General features: G+C 38.6%; 1 protein-coding gene across 2 annotated transcripts in view; it reads left to right on the forward strand.

The window, feature by feature from the left end:
* LDAH (lipid droplet associated hydrolase) overlaps positions 1 to 25,958 on the forward strand; it is a 121,892-nt gene that overhangs the window by 31,113 nt on the left and 64,821 nt on the right. For both annotated transcript variants that reach the window (XM_034060828.1, XM_034060829.1), the window contains one exon: positions 20,531 to 20,700. In XM_034060828.1, coding sequence (XP_033916719.1) covers positions 20,531 to 20,700 — 170 coding nt within the window. The remainder of the gene's footprint in view (positions 1 to 20,530; positions 20,701 to 25,958) is intronic.

The raw sequence follows: 25,958 nt of genomic DNA on the forward strand, positions 1-25,958 counted from the left end.
GAAAAGAGGGGAGAGGAGAAGCTACTAGGAAAGAAGAATTCATGCCGATACATTTAGACGAATGGTATGCAAACTTTTTTGATGCACTACTATCAGTTAAAAATTTCAATGAGTAAAATATTGAACATGCATCCCCAGTATATGTATATTAAATACAAATTATATACATGTGCTAGTGCATTACTGATGTTTTCTTCCTGCACCCCCACTGTGTATGCACCCTGCTTTGGAGACCACTGATTTAGAGCGTGCAAGCACTGAAGTTGTACACTTAACGTCTAAATGATGCTGCCTGTAAAGTAATAAAGGGCTTAAAATGAATCAAGCTGTGTTGGAATAATATGCCTGGTTATATTTAGATCAAGTAGATTTTGAAAGACTAAAGCAAGTTTTCCAACAGCAGCCATCAGTCATAGACTGCTTCCTAGTTTACTGGAGGCATATTACACAGTGTGGTGAAAACTGAAAAAAGCTACACTCTTCGTTTTTACTTCTTTGTGATCCCCTTCTGTTCAGGGAGCTGTTGCAATCTGTGCTCCACAAAAACACACAACATTAATTGAACATTTCATTGCTGTAATTCTGCTTTTAGCAGTCAGTGCACTGTGTAAAAAAGATTTGAAACTTATTTTTACTCAGTGAATGTAATAAAAAGTTTATGCTTCAAGTTCAGCTTTCTTCTCTTCCTCAGCTTTTAAAAAAAGCAGTTGTTTTGAACTTCTGTGACTGCTGTTTAGTCACTGCTGTGACTAAAACAGGTCAAAATCAATCTTTAGGTGTAGGCAAAATTACAAAAAGGAGAGTAATGTTCTAGGTCTCTTATTTTAAAATGTAATATGTATATGCTTTATGATTTTCATAAGTGTTGCTCTTTTTCTTTTTGTATCTGATATTGATGCTTTGACTCATGGTTTTTCTCTTGATTAAGATGTTCATGCCTCTAGCAACAGGTTCTAAAAACCCCTGCTTGCTTACTTTGTTACCATGCCAACTATATTATGATGGTATCATAAGTCATTTTAAGATGCATGTGTTTGCACATCATTTGGTTAATTTCTACCTTATAAAGATATTTTCATAAGAAAGGAAGAATGTACACAAATAGATCATAATTATGAAATGAATTTTGTTTCCTTAAAAGTAATCCCAGTAGGCAGGAATACCCACAGCTGATTTATTTTTGTATATTCTGGTGCTTCTTTTAATGTGTCACTCCACTGAAGAATTTGCATTACACTTCTTTTGAGATTTCTGATTTGAGAAGATACTCTCCCGTGTCTAACCAATTAACTTACTAGCTGTTGTGAAGGTTTATTTAAAGTGCAAGTTACTGTTTCCTCTATGAATGTGTTAGAAGTATACTATAGCTCAGTGCCCTCAAAACAGAGGCTACTGCCTGGATGCTAGTATCTGTAAGTTAGCATTTTCCTGTGGGTTAAATGGGAGGTCTTTTGACATGCATGCAGGTTAAAGGCAGGTCATGTTTTTGTGGTATATAGCCATCAGTGACTGTTTCATTTTATGGGTAGTGAAATCAGAAGAAAATAGATTGTGTTGCGTCACGCTCTTTTAAACATCTTATTCCCTTTAACAGGAACAGAAAAAGTTTAATTAAAGAATGAGCAAGTACTTTGGTTCTTTCGGAAGAAATTGAGTTGTTAAACAGTGTTACTCTTAAATCCTTTGTAAAATTCTTGATTTGAAAAAATACAAGGGTAAAACTGAAAAGTAGAAGTAAGATAAATATTCCGTATTTATGCACACTCAAATCATTCTGTCAAAATGCCAGTATAGCTGCTCAGTTTCTGAATGTGGGCATTATGATACGTGATGCATTGTGGAGACTAAAGCTCTGTACTTTCTATTACAAAATCCAGTTGAGTAGAAATGCTTGAGTACCACAGAAGGACTAAAGACCCCTGTTCAAGAGTAGCTCCCCTGATGGCAATAAATACCTAGTTGGAAGTTTTTGAACAGCCTTTCGATTTCTTTCGCTAGGAAACAAACTGCTAGTTAAAACTAACAGATATAAATTAAAAAAATCCTGAAATCATTCCTTGCTAATTTTATACACATTGCTAATTCAAGTGCCGTGTTATGAATATCCCACTTTAAAATAAAAACTGAAAAGACTCAGTCTCACACAACATTTCTTTAGAAGCTGTGAAAAATCAAAGATTATATAGGAAATCTTTGACTCGCAGTCCCTCTAACACATCCCTCACCTCCCCTTTTTAGCACCCTGGTTGCTTTTGCTAATAAAGGCTGTACAGACAGCAGATGTACATACATGGCCATGTCTTAGAATGGTCTAATTCTTTGGACATCTTCTGTGGTTTGATAAGAAATAACAAATACAATGTCTCAGACAGAAATAAGAATAGAAGAATGCAGGTTTAGTTTTTTTCTTCTTAGGACCTCCAGAATAGTTTTCTTTGTAGCAAAGTAAAATGGAAGAGTAAAGAAAAATTTAATTGGAATTAAATTATTTCTTTATTTTGGTAATGTTCTGTGTATGCCAAGTGCTTAGAAATATGCAGTAGTATGATTCATATCTTAATTGGTTAAAGAGACACAACTGATGCGTTAGAATATTATATATCTAATAAGTAGCTAGTCATCAGTAATGTCGTAACAATATAGTATTTGGTCACCTGATATATTAAAGGTAAATGTCTAGGAATTTTGAGCTATACACAATCATAATACAAACACATTTTATTGTTTTAACATGATGTGTTTATCGTTTGGAAGATGTTGTCTGCTGAATTTTCTGTTTTGTTTCTGAATCAGTATTGGATAGCTTCTGAATGGCAGAAGTTTGAGTGACATTCTTAATAGCCAAGTTGCAAGATGAAGTTTTAGTTTCATCTTTTATGTCCCATGGACTGTGGAAGATAATAGTGTATCCTTAAATCTGTCAAACTATGCTTAGCTCATTTTCCATGATAAAGAGAGGTAGGTAAGTGTTGATTTATAGCCCACTAAAAGAGTGTTTCCATTTCTTTCTCTATGTGGGGAGAGCAGGACCATCAGACTGTATTGAAACTGAATTCTATCCTAAAGAATCAGTATGGGCAAAAGTATAGAAGTGGTGGAGGGCTAATAAATTACTATAAAGACATTGATTATGCGATCCCAAAATGTTAATATACCATCAGTGTGAAGTTTTAAAGTGAAATGAAGTTTTGTATAAAAGAAAAGATAAATCCTAGTGTTACAGGAAAATTTGGAAGGTGGGTGTGGCTTGAATTTGATATATTGGTGCTTAGCTGTTACTAAATTCAGGAGAATGGAGTTTGCTTGTCCACTCTGACTTCTAATGAAACTGCAGGATTGACTGTGAGTGAGAATCTGCCTCCAGCTAAAGTGGTAAATATCTACCAAAAAAATAAAAAGGCTGAATTCATCTGAGTAAAACTGAATTAATACTTCAGCAAGTTAATCATGTCATTGATTGCTAAATAGTTGTTCACCAAATGGGCCTGATTAGCAGATATGAGCCATCAATTTCTACCATCATAGTATATGCTGTGGTGGCAGGAAGAAAACTAAAATAGTAGCCTGAGCAAGACAAGGAGCATGGTGTTCTATAATAAGAGGTTTGTAGATTATTTAGGACAGTGATTCCCAAACTGTGGTCTGTGGGCCACTGGTAGTTCCCAGGCCACTGGCTTGTGGTCCAAGAAGAGCTAGGTAATCAGATGGAGTTGGCTCTTTCACCATTTTCCACTTGCTAAGAGGAATTAATGGTAGCTAAGAATACTTTTCCAATAACACTTTTTTTTGTGTAGGCATTTGCTGCGTTGGGCTTAGAGATGTGCCACTAAGAATGTGTGGTGATGATAGGGAGTGGGAATGTGGTCTGCACTGCTGCAAACAGGAGAGGAGGAGATTATGAGAGTTAGGCATTCCAACAACTAGGCTTCCAAGAATAGGGACTCATCCTTAGCTGGCCTTTGTCCTTGTTCTGCATAACCCCAAAGAAGAGACGTTTCCCAGGCACAGGGAGTCAATATGCATTTGATAATTTTAGTTAGCTTGTGACTCTTGATTTACTTTAAGTAGAATGGATGTTTTTAATGAGTGCTGATTTTGGAGGATACCTACACTGCTGAATCAGGTGAACCAGAGCTACTGGCCGTTGGTTCAGTCAGTGCAAAAACACCTCACAATCATCATCTCTGGTGCTTAGAAGGTTTTTGACCAGCAAATCCTTATCTGGGTTTCAGCACTGTTTGGTTAGTAGTAATGGAAAGGTATCTGGCCGCATTGAAGTACACTGCAATAGCCATGCTTAAAAAGCATTTATGTCTTGTATAAGTGAAGGGAGAAAAGCGGTAGAAAGGCAGCTGAGCTGGCATCTCACATGCATTCTTTAAGCTTATGTACTCACACATGTAATTCACATTACACATTTAATTCACATCAATTTTTACTTCAATAATACTTTATGCCTCCTAGGCATAGAAATTAAAATATTGGAGAATCACTGAAAGATGGATTATCTTTAATTCAAGTTCTTTCAGGATTTAGTCAGTTATATTTAAATATTATAGACTTGGAGAAGTCTGTAGTCATGATCCCAGAACACATCCCAGAACACATAGGGACACAAAATTCTGCTTAATTTTAATGCAGAGTTATAGAATCATAGAATGATCTGTCAGAAAGGATGTTAAGATCATCTAGTTACACCTCCCTGCCATGGGCAGGGACACCTCACACTAGACCATGTCACCCAAGGCTCTGTCTGACCTGACCTTGAACACTGCTAGGGATGGAACATTCACAACTTCCTTGGGCAACCCATTCCAGTGCCTCAGCACCCTCACAATAAAGAACTTCTTCTTCCTTATATCTAACCTGGCCTTCTGCTGTTTAAATTTAAACTCATTAGCCCTTGTCCTATTGCTCCAGTCCCTGATGAAGACTCCCAGGATGTTTCCCAGAACAATGGTATCACACTGTAGGTACATTAAGAAGAATCGAGTTGTAAGTATGCTATCCAAGTAAAATTAAACTATTTTCATAACTGTTTCATAGTTAAATGTCTTTTTTTTAATGTATAGAGAAGAGAAGCTTCCTGTTTACGAAGCTGGCCTTGGCACTGATTAATCACATTTAGCTCTTCACATGGTATTCATCAGGAGTAGGGGATCCCACACTGGGTTTTGCACAGAGGAACTGGTTGTTTTAACAGTATGGGACAGGAGCTGTCAGCTCAGTCAGTGCAGTCCTCCTGCCCCTCCTGATACAGCAAATTGCTTCTCTCCAGAAACCGTATTCCTTCCTTGCTTTGGAAATGGCATCTTAAGAAAGGAAGTGTGTGTACATATATGAAAGTTATGAGGCATTTAAATGTTGAGGTTTTTGTATTTGCCTGTCAAGATCTGCATTTTACTCTATGGTTTTAGTGCTAGGTGTCTATTTTAAGGAAACAAATGATCATTTCATGCTATGAAGCCACTGGAATGATTTAAATCTAAATGTGTGAAAAGTAAGCAGCCCAAGGGATGCTGCAGGACTCTTTTTGCGTCTTTCCTTTACCCACATTCAGGTAGTTATTCATAGAGGTCCCATAATTATACAAATAGTTCCTTTGAGTAAAATTGTGGTATTTGGCATTGGCTTTATCAGTTCTGCTTAATTTTAAGCATGTGTTTAAAACTTGTTCCATTCAAAATCAAAACTAAGAAAATAAATTTTTTCCATATGTGAAGCATTTCTAAGTTGTTCTGTTGTTTTCTGGCCAGTGAAAATGATAACAGTTTTAACTGCTTATATCATCATACCTTAACAAACATGTATTTATTTTTAATAATCATTTAAACACTAATAAGCTTATTCTGATACTCCTTAGTGCATATCTATATGCTCCTTTGACTTTAATGGAGTAGTGACCAATTTCTGTTGATGTTGCTAAGAAGAGGACTTTGTCTTTATAATTATTATAGCTATATGAAAAATAAGTTCTTTATATTCTCTATTTCTTTGAAGTTTTTCCACTGACCATAATATCTGTAAGCATATTATTAAAAATGTCCATGAATAGCTTACTGTTCTTTACTAGTACTTTATTCAACTGCTTCCCCTGTTAAAAGAAACATTTTTTTCATTGCTGTCTACAAATAGGATAATATAATTAATTAATATAATTTTTAAATATATCTTTAAAAGTAACAACTTTTGAAGTCTGATAGTCTTCTGGTTCCTTGTCCAAAAAGCAGAACATGTGAAAAACAAAAGTGACCTTCATCCATTGGAGAGTATAATGTCATCACTGCATTACAAAAACTTTGAATGTAGGTTTTGAAATTGTTTATGGATCATTTTCCGCCTTTCACCCCGTGACATAGGTATGTTCTTCAGCTGATACCATCACTTCTGATTAAATGCAGATGGCTGTTAGCAAGGGGAAAATAGTGTTCAAGAATGTGAACCCTATGAAAAGGTAACGTTTATATCTTTCAGGGTCCTTACTTCATAAGGCATGTCACAGTTCACTGAGATGAGCAGTGCTCAATGTTTCAGAATAACTCATTTAAATATTTACCATAATATTGTAGGGAAAGTAAACAAGTAAAATAATTTATTAAACAAAATATTGAGATGATTCAGATTATTTTCCCCAGGGAGACTGCTTCGCAGTCTTTTAATCCCAGCTAGTCTGAAAGATATATTTGCATAACAGAATGAAAATTAATTATCCCCATAGCAGAGAATAACCCCTTCTGTCTGAAGGTGATACTGGTCTGGATTTGGTTTGATTATTGAATGAAAAAGTTTCTTCACTACATAGGTTAGCTATAGGAAGAAACCTGGTCAATATTTTTATTTATTAATAAGAATTTCCACTTTATGATACAGAACTTTGATTTAATTCTGATACAAAGCTTGTAAAAAATGGTGCAGGTCTTGATGGGATCAATGCTTAGAGGCAGTTTTAATTCACAGTGATCTACAGTTGTAAGACTGAGGAACCATCAGCAATGCACAACATAAGTCCAGAAGTTTGGAACATTAAGTCTTTCTGTTTGCTTTGGTTGTAGGAGTTTCTTTAAGGAGCAATGTAGGTTTTTCAGGGAAAGGCAGGAAACTGTAAGGCAGACTATGCAGGAAGAAGTAGCTGCAGATGGCCTCATTCTTAGATAATCAGCTTCATTAATGAATTACTCCTACCTTTAGTGTACCTACTTAAATCTCTCAGCAACATCTGAGAAGGGACTGTGTGCTTTGAAAAATGATAAGGGACAAAATGTTACAGTGCTATGAGTTCAGGCTGAATGAGAAGGTCTCAGTGCTGCTCGCTGGATGAAAAGTTTTTCTTTTTTCCTCCTTTTGATACTGCATGGGACTACTCTTTAACCTAGACATTTCTTTCTAAAGGCTGAATTTTATGTTCTGTGCATTCATACATTGAAAATATCTAATTTACTACAGCTATCAAATTGTGTGATCAAGTGGCTACTTAGTTGCCAAATTAATCCCATTGGGCTGAATGTTATAGCAGTCTACTAAAATTCTCAGGATTGCCATTGTAGTGTCGTTTTTTTCAGAACAGAACTGTGGTTTTGAACATATTACTGCTGTGTCTTTACTGCAGGGACTCCACTGACTCCTATACTAGTTTTTACATGATTTGGAGGCAAAAGTTTTATTCTGCAGTTAATCGTGAAGAGAGCAATTTCAGTATTTCTGAATGCATGTTAGTATGTATTAAATTCTTCATAACCATATTTGGATCTGTTTGTGTAGAGTGCAAGTCAAATTCAGTTGCTGTCTTTTTAGATAGGTTAAGCTGTAAAGCCTTAATTTCAGTTTTTAATGAGCTATGGCTTTGATGTTTGTTAATGTAAATGAATGAGAAAATCAACTTTTGCCTGACTGTGACCTTGAAACTGCTTGTGGGTGACAGGTGAATTGGTTTGCTTTCTGTGGAGTGTATCTGACCTGTGCAAAAGAAGAACAAAAAAATCCCTTTTTTTTTTGTCCTTATATTCATCTGTAATGACATATCAGTTTTGTAATGGTGGCACTTTAGTCTCTATTTCAACTAGAAGGTAAGACTCCAAGAAAAATAAAGTCATCACAGGATCTTCGGCATGTTGCCATACTTGCTGGGTGACTGAGAAGGAAACCTTCATCATTTTCTTCAGGAAGGTTAAAAAGGAAATTGCTATCTTGGTAATAGAGAATAAATCTGCCCATTTTAAGTAATGTAACAGAGAAGATATAAATCAGGATTTAAAGTGGTCAACTTGACAAAAATGTGGCATGTCCCCAAAGATATAAAAATTGCACTGTACAGCACATGCAAATGGTTATTTAAAGCATCAGAAACTGATAAAGAAACCTGCTATATTTAAATAAAATACAAGTGAAATTCGATTTCCTCTCCTCAGTTTTGCCAATGATTTTAATAAATTCAGGCTTTTACATATTCTGTTTTGTCCAATTCTCTTTTACGTTATGCTATGCAAGGTAGTGAAAGACAGAACATGGAGTGCTCTCCATCAAAATTGTGGCTTTTTCCAACGATGACAGAAAGTGTAACCCCGTGGAGACTGTCAGACCAGAGAGCTAGATTCTCTGGGCTGCTGGATTCATGTCATGTCATGTCAGCCAGCAGGAGACCCCTTGTTGCTCTGAGATCCACGGGGGATCAATGCTGGCAGTCGCTTAGACACCATTGCTTCCCCTTGCTGTCAGCTTGTACTCCTGGTGCAAAAAGGATCCCAAAAAGAGACTTAGAAGGCTTTTCAAGGCAGATAGTAATTGAAAGCACTTGTTGAGAGCTGTGAGGTAGCACTGGATTAATGGAAGGTGTACCTGCCTGTGGCAACAGGGTTAGAACTAAATGATCTTAAGGTCCTTTCCAACCCAAACCATTCTGTGATTTTGCATATGTTTTGATCTACAGCTCACAGTACTGGCAGCACAGAGTCATGTCTTCTGCTAGAATAAACTGTCATAGCTCTTTGCATTTAGAAGTACAGCACCAGATTGTATCATCAGGGAATCCAAGTTTGAAAACTTCTTATAATCCATCAGTTTTGAAGGATACAGGGCAAAGATGGAAAGACATTATTTTTGTTTGAGTGGTTTCTTAGTCCTTAAAATAAAAGGATGCTAGAGAGTATTGTTAAGTGATTTGGATCTGTTTACTGCAGGTAGTTATTCTAGTTACTAAATTTAACATTTCCACTGGTAAATGAAGGTAGAAACCTCCACTTTCTATATGCTTCTATTAAAATAGTATAATCCAAGATTAATATACACAAGAGTAAAGAAAAAGGACTAAGTTATACTGAGTGCTATTCTAATGTCATTATAGTAACTAGCAAAGTAAGAAATTTGTTTAATGTTCCTCTGTTAAAGATTGTGTTATTTTAGTATTATTCTGTAGGAATACTTAGTTGAACGTTTCAGTCTTGGCCTATATCACAGTACTAAATAAAATTTTGAGATGGATTTTTAGGAGAAATCAGGACTGGCCTATGAAGTTTGGATCCAGGTCAGCTTGCATTCAGTAGAAGCGTCAAGCACTTCAGAGTCACCTATTGTTCTGTGTGACTGCTGTGAGATACAAGTTCTGTATTGTTATTTGTGTCCCCCCAGGTGTACTCTTAGCTGCCTGCTTTTTCCCCTCTTCCCTTCATAACATTGAGGCATACTTCTTGTCATTTTCTCTCACTTTAAAAATAATTCTTTTTATTCCCTGTATGTGGAATAACATGGGCTGTCTTACTTGGCCAGCTGTTCTATTTTGCTTCAAACTTCATCTCTCCCTTGTTTGCTCTCAGTCCCTCTTTCTCTATTTGTATCTGCATAAACTTCCCAAAGTTCTGAAGTGCTGTTTTTAATAGGTGTGACTGTTGGACTTGCCTACTGCAGTGCAGCACTTCACTTACTGTACACCAACTGAATCAACGACTGTGAAGTGATATTAAATCCATTTTTATTCCCTTCAACACTCACACAATTTCCACTATCTTTTCTTTACTTCCTATGCTGTATCTACCCGGTCTTGGTGATTTGCAGAACATCACTCTCTTTTTCTTCCATTGTTAAACTGTACAAATACAAGTTGTTGTTGTAATATGCTGTTTACTAAAGTTGATTTTAGTTGCTTCATTCTGTATGAATGCCTCAGTTTCAAGACTAAATTTTTGTCATGTTAAATTGGAAGATGCTAGATCTGGCCAAGCATCAAAAGGTCTTGATGCTAATACGCTTTCCTGTAAAGAATTACCTTAAGGATCGGTGTACTTTCTGTACATTATTCTTAGACTCATATGTCACATACCTCAGGCTATTGGTGCACGATAATTCAAATACCAACAAAACACATTTGTCTTCGAAAAACCAGGTAATACTATTTTAGATCATATGTGAAATGCGTATTCCTAAGGGAAACATGCAAGGTAGACATTTGCAGGAGTACCACTTACTAGTCAGGCAAAGCAAGGAAAATAGACTTTTTGGAGAGTAAAAGTGGGTTTGGTGGGGGCTGGACTGATTTTTGCATCTTAGTGCTTTTTGTGGTGTAAGCTGTAAAAATCAGCAATATAATGGAAATTGCAAGATTTTCTCTATATTGTTTGGACAGACATTATTGGTACAATGATCCTATCATGAGGCTCAGACTAAATGTAGAGCTCTTTCAGGCAGAAGTGCATACAGATGCACACTTTTTTCTGAAGGTCTTGTTACTGACTTCATTTTCTTAACCACCAGATCTTAAGTAGAATCACAGTATCATAGAATAGTTTAGGTTGGAAAAGACCCTTAAGATCATTCAATCCAACCATTAACCTAGAACCACTAAGTCCACCACTAAACCGCATCCCTCAGTGCAACAGCTACATGTCTTTTAAACACCTTTAGGGATGGTGATTCAACCACCTTCATGGGCAGCCTGTTCCAATCTTTGACAACCCTTTGAGTGAATAATTTCTTCCTAATATCCAACCTAAACTTCCCCTGACACAATTTGAAGCCATTTACTCTCATCCTATTGCTTGTTATTTGGGAGAAGAGACCAACACTCACCTCACTACAATCTTCTTTCAGGTAGTGTAGAGTACATGAACTCTGCTTCCTGTCATTGTTTATGAATTCTCTGCCAATGCAAAGCTACTTCATTGCTTTCTTCATAATCTCTTCTTATTTTTTCCTGCAGTGCCAGAGAGGTGTGCTTCACTTCAGCAGCTGGTATAGGAAGGCTGAGCCTGGTTATGTTGACAGCTCTGGTGGCTTGTCTTTACTGTGGAGTTATTCTGGAATGCCCAGGAACCTCAGTAGCCCAGGAAGAGTGACTCTTTAAGGGGTTTCCACTATGCTGATGTAGCTTACTGGATTTGTTTGGTACCTGTTTGCTCGTATATAGTCCTCTATTTCAGGCTGTCTTCAGTAATTCTCCCTTAATAAGCTGTGGTGGAGCTGATTCATTTTGGCATTACTGAAAGAGGGGAGAATTGCTGGAAAGTTTTGAAGTGCTGCCAGTGCTGAAATTACTCATTATTTTGCAAGTGTAGATATGCACACCTAGACATGAAATTACTTCAAAACTGGGAATAAATGGGTAAAGCATAGGTAAAAGCCTAACTTATGGTAAAGGGTATAGTATTGTTTTCTTATGCTCTGTAATTACTTGTCTCATAGAGGGTATTCTGCAAAGTAAAATGGTAAGCTGAGTGGGATACCTGGTGTGTTGAAATAACTTTACTCAAGTTTTACAACCAACTCAGCTACATGAGGTCTTTTTCTTGGACAGGGCTTTTAGCATCCTGTTCTAGTAGAAGTTGTTCCTGCCCATGGCAGGGGGGCTGGAATTAGATGATCTTTAAGGACCCTTCCAAACCAAATAATTCTATGATTCTTCAAAGTGTTAGTTCTGCTGGAAAGCAGTCCAAGTACTGTGCACCCATCAAAGGTGCAGCCTAGAAGTGAAAAAAGTGAGACAAAAAAAGTCACAATGATTTTCAAACTCATTCCTGTATCAAGGTACATTTTACATAGCAGTCAGCCACAGCTGTGATGTCCCTTCCAGTTTTGTTTCTGTGGACAAGTGTAGAAGGGAATTCACAGAACCTTTCACTTGGCTTCAAAATATACAGAAACAAGAAATGTAACCTGAACAATCAGCTTCCCATATGCTCAGACCTCTGCTTTTGCTCCTTGACATCACTTTATGATAGAAATTTAGGTCTGCTACTACACAGTATTGGCTCCCTGGCCTCTTGTAAGCCAAGTTTGTTGTTTTTTGGTTTGTTTTTGTTTTTGGTTTTGTGGTTTGTTTTGTTTTGTTGTGGGGTTGTTTGTTGTTCTTGTTTTGGTGGGGTTTTTTCTTTTTAATAATGTAGTGAAAATTCTTACAAATTGCATGTTCTGCAGTTATTTAGCCTACTGACTAATGCAGTAATTCAGATACAGAAATGCAGGTTAAATTGTTCTGGAGGCACTGGTTGGTGTAGAACTGCATAAAAAATACTGTTCAATGGCGTTGGCCTTGCCAAATTTAGGATAACCAAAAAATTTCTGCTTCAAAGTTTGTACTGTTATCTCATCACAGAATCATAGAACAGTTAGGAATGGAAAGGACCTTAAGATCAGCAAGTTCCAACTGCCCTGCCATGGGAAGGGACACCTCACACTAAACCATATCACCCAAGGCTCTGCCCAACCCAGCCTTGAACACCGCCAGGGATGGAGCATTCACAACTTCCCTGAGCAACCCATTCCAGTGCCTCACCACCCTAACAGTAAAGAACTTCTTCATTATGTCCAAGATAAACTTCCCCTGTTTAAGTCTTAACCTGTTGTCCCTTGTCCTATCACTACCTTCACTGATGAAGAGTCCCTCCCGACCATCCTTATAGGCCCCCTTCAGATACTGGAAGGCTGCTATGAAGTCTCCACAGCCTTCTCATCTCCAAGCTGAACAGCCCCAACTTTCTCAGCCTGTCTTCATATGGGAGGTGCTTCAGTCCACTGATCATCCTCGTGGCCCTCCTCTGGACTTGTTCCAACAGTTCCACGTCCTTCTTATGTTGAGGACACCAGAACTGAACACAATACTCCAAGTGATGTCTCACAAGAGCAGACAGGGGCAGGATCACCTCCTTCAGCCTGCTGGTCACACTCCTTTTGATGCAGCCCAGAATACGGTTGGTTTCTGGGCTTCGAGTGCACACTGCTGTCTCATGTTCATTTTCTGATAGACCAACACCCCCAAGTCCTTCTCCACAGGACTGCTCTGAATCTCTTCAGTGCCCAACCTGTAGCTGTGCCTTAGATTGCTCCAACCCAGGTGTAGGGCCTTGCACTTGGCATGATTAAATTTCATGAGGTTGGCGTCAGCCCACCTCACAAGTGTGTCAAGGTCTTTCTGGAAGGCATTCCTTTCCTCCAGCGTATCAACAGAACCACACAGCTTGGTGTCATCGGCAAACTTGCTGAGGGTGCACTCAATCCCACTGTCCATATCACTGACAAAGATGTTGAACAAGACTGGTCCCAAAACCGATCCCTGAGGGACGTCACCCGTTGCTGGTCTCCAGCTGGACATTGAGCCATTGACCACAACTCTTTGCATGTGGCCATCCAGACAGTTCTTTATTCTCCGAGTGGTCCATCTATCAAATCGATGTCTCTCCAATTTAGAGACAAGGATGTCTTGCAGGACAGTGCTTATCGCTTTGCACAAGTCAAGGTAGATGACATCAACTGCTCTGCCCCTGTCCATCAGTTCCGTAGCCCCATCATGGAAGGCCACCAAATTGGTCAGGAAGCATTTCCCCTTACTGAAGCCATGCTGGCTGTCACCAAGCACCTTGTTGTTTTTCATGTGCCTTAGCATGCCTTCCAGGAGAATCTGCTCCAAGCTTTTGCCAGGCACAGAGGTGAGACTGACTGGTCTCTAGTTCCCCGGGTCATCCATTTTCCCCTTCTTGAAAATTAGGGTTGTATTTCCCTTTTTCCAGTTGTCAGAAATTTCTCCTGACCCCCATGGATTTTCAAATATGATGGACAGTGGCTTAGCAACTTCATTTGCCAGCTCCTTCAGGACCCACGGATGGATTTCATCAGGTCCCATGGACTTGTGTATGTTCAGGTTCTTGAGATGGTCTTGAACGAGATCCCCTCCTACAGTGGGCTTAAGGCCTTCATTGTCACAGTCCCTGCGTCTGCCTTCCAAGACTTGGGTGGTGTGGTCAGAGCATTTGCCAGTGAAGACTGAGGAAAAGAAGTCATTAAGTACCTCAGCCTTGTCTGAATCCAGGGTAGCCATTTCTCCTGATAGCTTCCAGAGAGAGACCACTTATCCCTAGTCTAGCTTTCTTTTTGTAATGTACCTACAGAACCCCTTCCTGTTATCTCTCTCACCGTATCTTGGTAATAGTTTCTTTAATCAGAGGGAAGCAAGACTAAGAATGCAAAATGAAAAGTTTCTCTCAGATATCTTAATTTAGTAGGTTCAATGTGCTCTTTTATTCTTTTAATAAGAATTTGGGGTTTAGTATATGTTACATTTATTGGTTTGTTCTCTCGGACTATGCTTGTACTAATTTAATTATAATACAGCTTCCTTTCAAAAACATATCAGGTGTTAAACAAGTGTCCCAGCAATAGGTTTGTAGGTAGCAAAGAAAATCAATAGTTCAATTTGTAGGTTAAGATCTTGTTGGTTTTCTTATGAAGAAAATAATACATATGACCACTTCAGTTTCTGGACAAAATGGTAATTTATTTGTGGAGGATCTCTTTACAAAAAGTAAATGCTCCCATAAGCACTAATGAGTGGTGTGTTTATCTTAAAAGTTACATGAACAGTTCCTGAGGGTAGTAGGGCCAGATTAAGGCTAAGGGTTAATCTAAAACACAATGCTTTAAGATGTGGTTTCTGGTGTCAGGAGGAGTTCTGAAGTATTTATTGAACATTCTTTCACGGTTTCCATCCCATTTCTTTGGTATTTTGTTGCTTACTGTCCTGGGTTCAGCAGTAGCAGTAATTTTTCTCCTTCTTAGTGGTGTAGTGCTGTGGTTTTTACTTTCAGCCTGGGAACAGTGCTGATAACACCAATGGTTTTAGTTGTTGCTAAATAATGTTTATTGTGACCAAGGACTTTCTGAGTCTCATGCTCTGCCAGGGAGGAGGGTAAGCCAGAAGGAAGCAGAGACAGGACACCTGACCCAAACTAGCCAAAGAGGTATTCCATACCACAGCACGTCATGCCCACTATATAAACTGGGGGCAGTTACCCAGAAGGGCTAGATCACTGCTTGGGTCAGGCTGGGTATCAGTCAGTGGGTGGTGAGCGGTTGTATTCTTTTCCCTTGTTATTTCCCTTATCATTATTATTATTGGTGGCAGCAGTAGTGGTTTGTGTTATACCTTAGTTACTGGACTGTTCTTATCTCAACCCGTGGGAGTTACATTCCTTTGATTCTCCTCCCCATTCCTCCGGGAGCAAGGGGAGGAAAGCAGGGGAAGGGTGAGAGAGCGGGCTGCATGTTTTTTTCTGGGTTGCTAGCTGGGCTTAAACCACAACACTTGCTCATACAGATTATCCAGGGTTCAATAATCAGATGAAAGATTGGGTGAAGAATTCAGGCTTTAAGCAGTGTATCTTTAGGCAATGTATTTTCTTAGCATATTTGCCTATAGTAGGTCTGCAAACCTGAAATCTCAGGTTTTAAGTTTGCAGTTGCATTTATGGATTTTCAAATGGCATCATTCAATTGTGAGGAATTTAGTACAAGAGCAGAGCCAATGAAATGATTTATTTAATTTCCAGAATTAGACTTCTGATTATGCATGGCAGTTTAACAGATAATCCTCCCAAGTGCTTTAGTTGCAGGGTTGCTTTCTGTCTGTCACTACATGAAGGCAAGATAAAACTTTCCATGAGTTGCTCCATCTAAACAGTAGTTCCTCAGCCACAACTGCTGCTCTTCTCATCGGTGCTTGTATGATTTTCTAATGAGAAAAGGAGGCGCGGGCATAAAGTCTAAAACACTTGGTGCTATATGATGGTCGCGCTTAGGGTATTTGATGGAGATTAAGTGGACTTAACCTGACCATGAGTTAACTCTCCTGAACTTCTTGGTTGGCCATACTTGATGCTCTGTGCGTTTCATTTTCATATGCCTTGATGTCATAACTGACCTTTCAGTATCTTCTTGCTTACTGTTTTTCTTCCTCTCAAAGATTTCTTGTGATGCTACTGCATTTTCATGTGTTTAAGCTTGTTATTTCTTCTCACTGTTAATAGTGGTATGGTGATGTCACATAGCTGAAATGAGCAGTGTCGTCAGAGGAAGAGGTGAATCTTTTTCCAGCGCCTTTAGTCTCAAGATACTTGTCCTTATCCTGTAAGAAGTCCAGTTGTGAAAATTCTTGACCACAAGAGTTTATACAAGTGGTTCATTAGAGTTTGTCCTTAGATATACTGGGATTACCTCCTGCATGAACTGACCCAGAGAAGGAGAAGATAGAGTGCTGGGTTTTACCACCCTTTCCTTCATGGTATATAGTTACAAGTCACTTTTTCACACAGTTCCTTACTTGTTCATGAGACATTTGGAGGCTTTGTGTATGAGCAGATCCTGGAACAGACTTTAGAGTCATGTCATAACAAGTGTCCATACGTACTGAGCTCAAATATTCAGTCACCTGTTGACTGGGATAGTTTGGAGTTTGGATGCGCAAGCATCCCCTTGTGAAATTAGGAAAGTACAATGGCATGCAGAGATTATATGCACAAATTTGAGTGCAGTGTTGGAAAATCTAGCCTTCACTGTCTTTTTGAATCATCCATTAAAAAGGAGTGTATGTTTGGGGTTTTTTTGAGACTTTTTAATGAAAGGCTAGATTTGATGAACCTCCAGTCTAAGGCATGCTAGTAGAACTGATACATGTTTTTTGTCTGCCTCAGAATTTCCAGTGCATACACAGCAGAAAAACAAACAAACCCAATTCTGTTATTTCCCTGAAAACCAAAGTCCTCTTTCCTAGCAAGATTAACTTGTCTGCTAATGTTAGAGCGAGCACTTTATTTTCATCTGTCATTGTTTTCTGACTGTGGGTTTAGCAAAGGTCAGAAAAAGAGATTCATTAAAGTAATGGCCCATTTGTTTTTCTGAGAGCACATCAGAAGATTAATGGTTTGCCAAAGAAAATAAAGAAATATAATATTTCTTTTAATACACTTCAACTAAATAAAGTCTTGAAATCACATGCCTTGGCCCGAATGGGTTGTTTGCAGCATAATATACAAGTCATATAATTTCTGCTATCTGAAAACTGCTTAAATGAGCTCTCCTTCAGCCATGCCGTTTATTCCACACCTTCAGGTGAAGTAACTCTGGTGCCTTCTCTGATGTAGTCATTGGAGAGCTGACTACCAGTGTTTGTGCAAGTCTGTTTGCTTATACAAAGATCCCATTTAAACTTCTCCACCCAAGAAATTCATATTGATTTTGGATGATCCCTGGGTGATTTTATTCTGTAAAATAAATAAATAAATCTTCCAAACCTGTGACGCAGCCCAGCTCTCACATAGTTTGGACTCTTACAAGTGTAGCATTTGTGTTGAGGAAACATGAACTGACACTAGGCATGGGCAACTTTATATTTATCCAGAAGGAAAATAGGATGTGTATTTCAGATTCAGGTTACATTACACTGAAGTTTCACCTGACCAGTGCAGGGTCAGTTGGTGATGAGGACAATTTGGCATGTATCTTGCCCTACCCCACGCTGCACGCTCATTCTCCAGTGCGGCTTCTCTAGCAGTAATGCCAACTTGATTTGACTTGGCAACAAACCAGTATTTTAGAAGAAGAGTGAAAGTTGTGTTAAGCAGCTGAAACAATTCTCTGGGGTCAGCACTGGCTGTCAGGTCTCGCTTTCATTCTGAGAGAGATTTTATGTGGATGTAACATAGGCCAGTAGATGTGGGAATAGGAACATTCTTGCTCTGAGCAGTGCTGAGCAAGGCTGTGCTGAGGATGGTTTCACCCAGTGCATTAGAATGGGTCTCTTTGATCATCATCAATCATAACTAACCCATCCAATTAAAAATTGCTTCTGCAAGCTCAGCTCTCCCCTGCTCCATTAAAGAAGCACAGGTTTGAGTTGAGTGCGCTCAAGTCTTAAGCTAAAGTCTGGCCAAATGCAAGGGGGAAGTAGGTCTTATTTTCATTTTAGTCTTAATAATCACCTGTATCCTTGGAGTTCTTGCTTTGGCAACAAAACTGATTGTGAACAGGCACATCTCTGCTTAAACCAATAATAGCTATGAATGTGTTGCTCTGAATCTCTATGCTGCTATTTATTAGGTAATTAAGCATTAGGTTAGATATCTATCATCTTAACAACTAATGAACTGTATTTATCTAACACAGCTACCCACATTAACTTGGAAAATGTCGAGACTGGTCTAGACTGTCTTTGCTGTATTGTTTAATTGCATTACAGGTAAGTTCAGCACCTCATGTAGCAGAAATTGATTTCATGTGGTGAAAAGCAGTTGTTAGTCTCCTGAGACTGAACAATACAAATACAGGTTCGTTTTGTTTCCTGCTTGGTTTCTGGGGTTTGCAAACCATGAGAAGTTCTGAAGAAGATTTATAGACCTATTTCTCTCCTTCCCTTTGCTTTAACCTGGAAATAAGCTGAAATTATTGTAAAATCGCTTATTTTCAAGAATTGAAGCTGTGAATGGAATGACAAATATTAAAAGACATGCTGATAAATCACTGGAGATGGCAGTGCTTGAGGAAAACAATACAGAAATGGTAGTAAATATTTACAGGGGAAAACTGACCTGCTCAACACAACACACAGTAATGTAAATATGCTCAATGTAACATTCTCTTTCACTTGTTGCTGCATCCTGTAGGCCACTGTATTTCTAGTATTCTGTGTTTTATGTGTGTTATATTCACCCTTAATTAGACTTGCAATGTAGACTGTTCTCTCCTGGATGAGGTTGACCTCCTGTGTAATTAAATGAAAAGGAAAGACAGCTTATGCTAAAAATAGAAACTAAGTTTAAAAAATGTGTTTTAGCCTTAGGCTTTTATTTAGAGTTTCAGAAAACAGAACAAGCTCTTTGTTTTCCGTTACTTGTAGAAAGCATAATAAGCAAAATACTATTCCTCATCTAATTTTACATTCCTTGAGTGTGTTTTAGTAAACCCCTTTTTCATCTAAACTACTCTAAATTGTGCTCAGGTATGACCATTAGTAGCTTTAATAGAAATACTAGTTTAATTGAAGAACTTCTTTGTTGTGACCTTTGTGTTAATAATCTAAGCTCAATAAAAAAGCTATCAGGACACATTCTGGAGCAATTATTTTGCTTCAAAAGGTTATATTTCATGCAGATGATCAAAAAAGCAATATAGTGCCAGCCTACTTAGGCTACCAGTTAATACTGTCACTGCCAAAACCCCAGTAACTTCACAGCAGTAGCATTATTAATTTTTAGTTTTTGAGGTTATTGGCCAGTTGCCATCAAACTTCTTACATGTGGATTAAAAGACCAGTCAGCCTTCCTAATTTGGTAAACTGTGTTCGTAGTCATAGACAGTTAACTCCATATTTTTCTCCGAGCAAGTGTGAAACCAATTGCATCTGAAATGTATCTGTGGTGCTATCTTTCTTTTACAGTAGTTTTTCAATGCATTACCATCTTTTTAATGTATGTGCCTTTTCAGTATGTCTGCCTTATGGATAATTTTCTCCACATCTGTTTTTCACATAGGGAACTGATGCAGAGGACTTCAAAAGAAAGCAAGTGGGAAGTTAAACACCTAATACTGGGTGGGCTGGTTAGAGCACCACTTCTGTTAGCTGTTCCTCAAATTGCATAATTACCTAGAACCATGAAGCTCTAAGTTGGTGGTGTTCTTTTGTGACTGGACTGACAATAAAAAGCTGCCTAAATAGCAGTAGTTCATATAATTGCTGGTGTTCTATGTTGACACTTATACATGTCATATTTTTCCTTGCTCCGTGGGACTTTTTTGTGCAACTTTATTTTAAAACAGGAGATTTTGAATATCTGAAGGTTCTTAGTGCATGATAACATATGTGACAGTTTGTCTTGAGTGAGGGGACTTTTATTACTAGGCAGATTTGCTGTTGTAGGTGCTGATTTTACAATTATTTAATCTGGATTGATTTAAGCTGATTCAATGCCTTTGAGTTTGGTCTTGTTCTGAATGAAGGAGATCCACTGCTAGATGATGTGCAGTGAAGCTTTATGTGTATCCATATCCTTCCCTGGCTCCCCAGCTACACAAAAGTCTTTGCATCCTGTATGTGTGATTCATCAGTCTGTGTTTACCAGTGGTAATTAAAATGATTTTTTTAAGACCAGTGATTTGTTTTATATGTTTAATTAATATGCTTGTTTATTTCAGAGTTTTCAAAAAAAATTGTGGGGGGAAAAAATAGTTGAAATTTCTGAATTTCTGTCATTAAAACAAAGCACTTTTTTCTTCTATGTTTCAGACACAGATATTAAGGAGCTAGAGGATGTTTTTGGACTTAACGGACAAGTAGAGCATAAGCTGAACTTCCTCAAAAAGAATGTATCAAAAGATATAAAGCTGATACTGATTGCTCATTCTATTGGTTGCTACATTACACTGGAGATGATGAAGCGAGCATCAGAACTTCAGGTACATTTATCTTATAGAATGAAGTTACATTATTAGCAAAGCAGTGCATGTGCTTAGCCCATGCCTAATACTGTGTCTTCCTTGTGAAAACTCTGTTGTGCTATATAAAAAATTTCAACTAAAATCGAATAAAAATATTGTCTAATCCAAATAGCATATACTAATGTACCTGGATGTAAAATAAAGTCCTGACTCTGAATTTGGACCTTTAAGTCACGGAATTATAGAATGGTTTGAGTTGGAAGAGACATTAAAGATCATCTAGTTCCAACCCCCTGCCACAGGCAGGGACAACTTCCACTAGACCAGGTTGCTCAAAGCCCTGTCCAACCTGGCGTTGAATATTGCCAGGAATGGGACAGCCACAGCTTCTCTGGGCAGCCTGTGCAGTGCCTTACCACCCTCAAAGTAAAGAATTTTTTCTAAATATGTAACCTAAGTCTATTCTCTTCTACTTTTTTTCTTTTGAAATGCAGGTTTATTATAAATAATAATGGTGATATATGGTGTATTTAGGAAATTCTTGTTGAATTCTCATCAGTACATATTTTATAAATATGAGGGTTCTTAATGACTTCTTTTCCTCAGTCTTCTCTGGCAAATGCTCTGACCACACCACCCAAGTCTTGGAAGGCAGACGCAGGGACTGTGACAATGAAGGCCTTAAGCCCACTGTAGGAGGGGATCTCGTTCAAGACCATCTCAAGAACCTGAACATACACAAGTCCATGGGACCTGATGAAATCCATCCGTGGGTCCTGAAGGAGCTGGCAAATGAAGTTGCTAAGCCACTGTCCATCATATTTGAAAATCCATGGGGGTCAGGAGAAATTTCTGACAACTGGAAAAAGGGAAATACAACCCTAATTTTCAAGAAGGGGAAAATGGATGACCTGGGGAACTAGAGACCAGTCAGTCTCACCTCTGTGCCTGGCAAAAGCTTGGAGCAGATTCTCCTGGAAGGCATGCTAAGGCACATGAAAAACAACAAGGTGCTTGGTGACAGCCAGCATGGCTTCAGTAAGGGGAAATGCTTCCTGACCAATTTGGTGGCCTTCCATGATGGGGCTACGGAACTGATGGACAGGGGCAGAGCAGTTGATGTCATCTACCTTGACTTGTGCAAAGCGATAAGCACTGTCCTGCAAGACATCCTTGTCTCTAAATTGGAGAGACATCGATTTGATAGATGGACCACTCGGAGAATAAAGAACTGTCTGGATGGCCACATGCAAAGAGTTGTGGTCAATGGCTCAATGTCCAGCTGGAGACCAGTAACGAGTGACGTCTCTCAGGGATCTGTTTTGGGACCAGTCTTGTTTAACATCTTTGTCAGTGACATGAACAGTGGGATTGAGTGCACCCTCAGCAAGTTTGCCGATGACACCAAGCTGTGTGGTTCTGTTGATACGCTGGAGGGAAGGAATGCCTTCCAGAAAGACCTTGACACACTTGTGAGGTGGGCTAATGCCAACCTCATGAGTTTAACCATGCAAGGCCCTACAGCTGGGTTGAAGCAGTCTAAGGCACAGCTACAGGTTGGGCACTGAAGAGATTCAGAGCAGTCCTGTGGAAAAGGACTTGGGGGTGTTGGTTGATCAGAAACCAAGCATGAGCCGGCTTCAGTGTGCACTTGCAGCCCAGAAAGCCAACTGTATTCTGGGTTGCATCAAGAGGAGTGTGACCAGCAGGTTGAAGGAGGTGATCCTGCCCCTCTCCTCTGCTCTTGTGAGACCTCACTTGGAATATTGTGTGCAGTTCTCGTGCCCTCAACATAGGAAGGACATGGAACTGTTGGAACAAGTCCAGAGGAGGGCCACGAGGATGATCAGTGGACTGAAGCACCTCCCGTGTGAAGACAGGCTGAGAAAGTTGGGGCTGTTCAGCCTGGAGAAGAGAAGGCTGCATGGAGACCTCATAGCAGCCTTCCAGTATCTGAAGGGGCCTATAAAGATGCTGGGGAGGGACTCTTCCTTAGGGACTGTAGTGGTAGGACAAGGGACAACAGGTTAAAACTTAAACAGGGGAAATTTAGATTGGATATAAGGAAGAAGTTCTTTACTGTTAGGGTGGTGCGGCACTGGAATTGGTTGCCCAAGGAAGTTGTGAATGTTCCATCCCTGGTAGTGTTCAAGTCTGGGTTGGGCAGGGCCTTGGGTGACACGGTTTAGTGTGAGGTGTCCCTTCCCATGGCAGGGGGATTGGAACTTGCTGATCTTAAGGTCCTTTCCATCCCTAACTATTCTATGATCCTGTGATTCTATAAACATATCACTGAAAGTTTGGAAATTATATTATGTTACTATACCAAAAATTAAGACTGGTTATGGTTTTAATACTAGCTTCTTATCTCAAGGCAAGCAGATTGCTGGCTGTACATGGGGAAACGTATAGAGATAATGAATGGTAATACAAATTGTGATGAGTACTGGTATGAAGTACATTGTTTTTTAAATTTTATACATGTGCATTTATCATTGCTTCTACAACTTAGTCTTGGTATTACTGCGTGTTCTTGTGTATCTGAACATTTCTCTTTGTCAGTAGGAAGGCTGTTGCAAGACACTGTCCTTGCACCTCTAGAAATGGCCAACTGTTAGTGCTCAGTAATAACTCATTTTGCTAGGAGATGATGAATGAAGAATACTGAATTTTTATTCTTAAACATTCACTCTTGCTAAATCATTGACTCTTCCTTTACATTATAAAATCTTCAGTTGAAGGAAGTGCAGTGTTATCGTAAGGTCTCTGTTTAATATAGGCATGAGTGGTTCCTTCCACTTCTTCATAAACATTTCTCTTGCATGTCTAACTTTTTTTTTCCTTTAAGGAAACAGCAACTAAAAATGTGAAACTTGAGGTTAACCCATTCCATTTTCACAGGCATATTTCACTTAATGATTATAAACAAGGGAATTTTTTTGAGGGAACTTTTATTGCTATTTTATCTTTTCAAGAGAGAGTGCTTTAGAAAGTGTACACAGTAATTTGTCCAAAAATACCAAGTTTTCTTTGGTCAGCATCTGTACAGTCTTTATTACACAAATGATTTTATCTGGTTTCAATTCAGCTATAAATTTTTGAGTGATTTTTTTTTTACACCTGGCTCACTGGATGCTGGCAGCTTGCTATTTATCAGTGTTTAGAAAAGTAGGTATCTTTGGGACAGTCTCAGACTGCATTGTGCGCTGTGTGCATGAAGTTAACCTATAACAAGCTACATTTAAGATGCATTTAACAATAGAAAATATTTATGTAAGCCAGAGTGTTGTGCAACCTTTGTCCCTTTGCCAAAAATAAGTTAACTGTTAGGTTTTATAACATATGAAGTGTGATAATAAGAAACTTGTGTTTTCATCTCTCCCTTTATTTTTACTGGAATATTTGATTCCCACAAGATTTTGAGCACATGTGTGTATTTTAGTAGCTAGATCATTTGACTTTATTTTTGTGTAGTTCTTATGTGATACTCTTCTATGACATGAGTTTTGGTTTTGGTCTTAAATTCTCTGCTTTAGGAGCCTTTCATTGCTTACCCTTTATTATTCTGAGCCAGAGGTTAATGTGTTGTATTTATTGTACAAATAATTCAGTAAACGTTTATATTTGGAGTGTATGTTTGATTTTTGTTACCCAATTTAAACCCCTTTCACAATCTGTCCAAATACAGACTAGATTGTCTCTTGTACAATAATGACAGAACCTGATGCACTTGAGCTAGCATGCGTAAAAAGGAGAAAGTGCTATCTCTTTCTCCCTCCTTGGTTGCTCTTCAGCTTTTGAATGCTACTAATTTCTTGGGGCCCTTGTGCTCTTCAGGTGAAAGCGTATTGTGGGTTTTTCTTTTTAAATTTCTGTGAAATAATTCTTTCTTATTTGATGGAAATAAAAATTAATTGGGAATTCCCAGTTTACACCAGGATAAATTCAGCTTTGGACCCCGTCTATTTTCCTATTGATTATCAGGGAGGCTTCTGTTAATGGTTTCTTCAGGAGACCCCTTAACACAAGCTTAGTCTTAGGTTGATGTCTTTAGCTAAGTCTGATTAGTAGAGAAGGGCCACACAGGTTACATTCATATTTATAAGTGACTGGGGCTGCTGCATGGATTTGAGTACTGGGCCAGCTATGCAGTGACATTTTATAACTATTTTTAAGAGACTTTTCGGCATCTAACACCTCCCAGGAAACATTCTGGCATGGTTCTGGGCTTGACAGAGGCCCAGGACCATTTCCAGTAGTTAGCGTGGATGCAAACATCCTGATCTGGGGCAGGGGGGAAATTCAGCCACGTGGACACAGACCATCCCATGCCATCCTGTTCAATGATAGGACCAGGAAATAGTTTCTTGCTAGTCTGTTTGCTGGTATACATCTCACTATGAATGATTCTCAGCTATCATGGTGGGGCATCAAATCTTAGCAAGATTCATCTCTTCATGGGAAGTGGAGCATCCAGATTTTGCCAGACTGCTAAAGAATTTTGACACTGTAGAGGAAAAATGTTAATCAGCCTTATTCTGTGGAGATGGAAAAAGGCAATAATGTACAGCTTGCTTGATGCTTGGTCTTAACCTCATAATCTTCTTTGCTTTTCATTCAGGCAACAGAACTGAAAAATGAAGCTGAGTGACAAAATTATTTTCTCAGTTATTGGAGACTGAGCCTAATTCATAAATATGCTATATCCTTCAAGCATTCTCTTAAAAATGCAAATCCTTACTTGGAGGATTTCCTTGTGCTTTGTTGTCAACACTACCAAATACTCCCTAAAACACTCCATTTTATCATTAATTTAATCGAAAGATTGACACAGTTCATTGTTATGAATGATTTTCAATGAAATTCAGTCAGTTACAGCATTGCTCTTTCATTTGCAGTGATGCTTTTGAAATGCCAGCCCTTTTGTGATAATAAATTAACATTTATTATTGAGTGAAACTGTCATATAACGTATGCATTGCTCTTCCTATAGAAGTCATTGAGGAGAAAGAGTTTAAAACCTCTGATTACGTACCAGTTTCTGTATTATATAATTCAAAACCACGCATTGCTACTGCATCACAGTGGTTCAAAAGAATGTTGGGTACTGCTAGAACTTGGTTGATGTCATCAATGATAACTGACAAAGCAAAAATTGGAATAGTTACACGTGAAAATGTTCATACGTAGGAAACCCTGTCACATTATTTCTGTGCACACATTTATGTACATCTGCCTTCTCTTTCCTTCACCTTTGAAAAAGATTTCAAACAAAT

The sequence above is a fragment of the Melopsittacus undulatus genome, chromosome 3, assembly GCF_012275295.1.
Source record: "Melopsittacus undulatus isolate bMelUnd1 chromosome 3, bMelUnd1.mat.Z, whole genome shotgun sequence".
NCBI classification, from domain to species: Eukaryota; Metazoa; Chordata; class Aves; order Psittaciformes; family Psittaculidae; genus Melopsittacus; species Melopsittacus undulatus.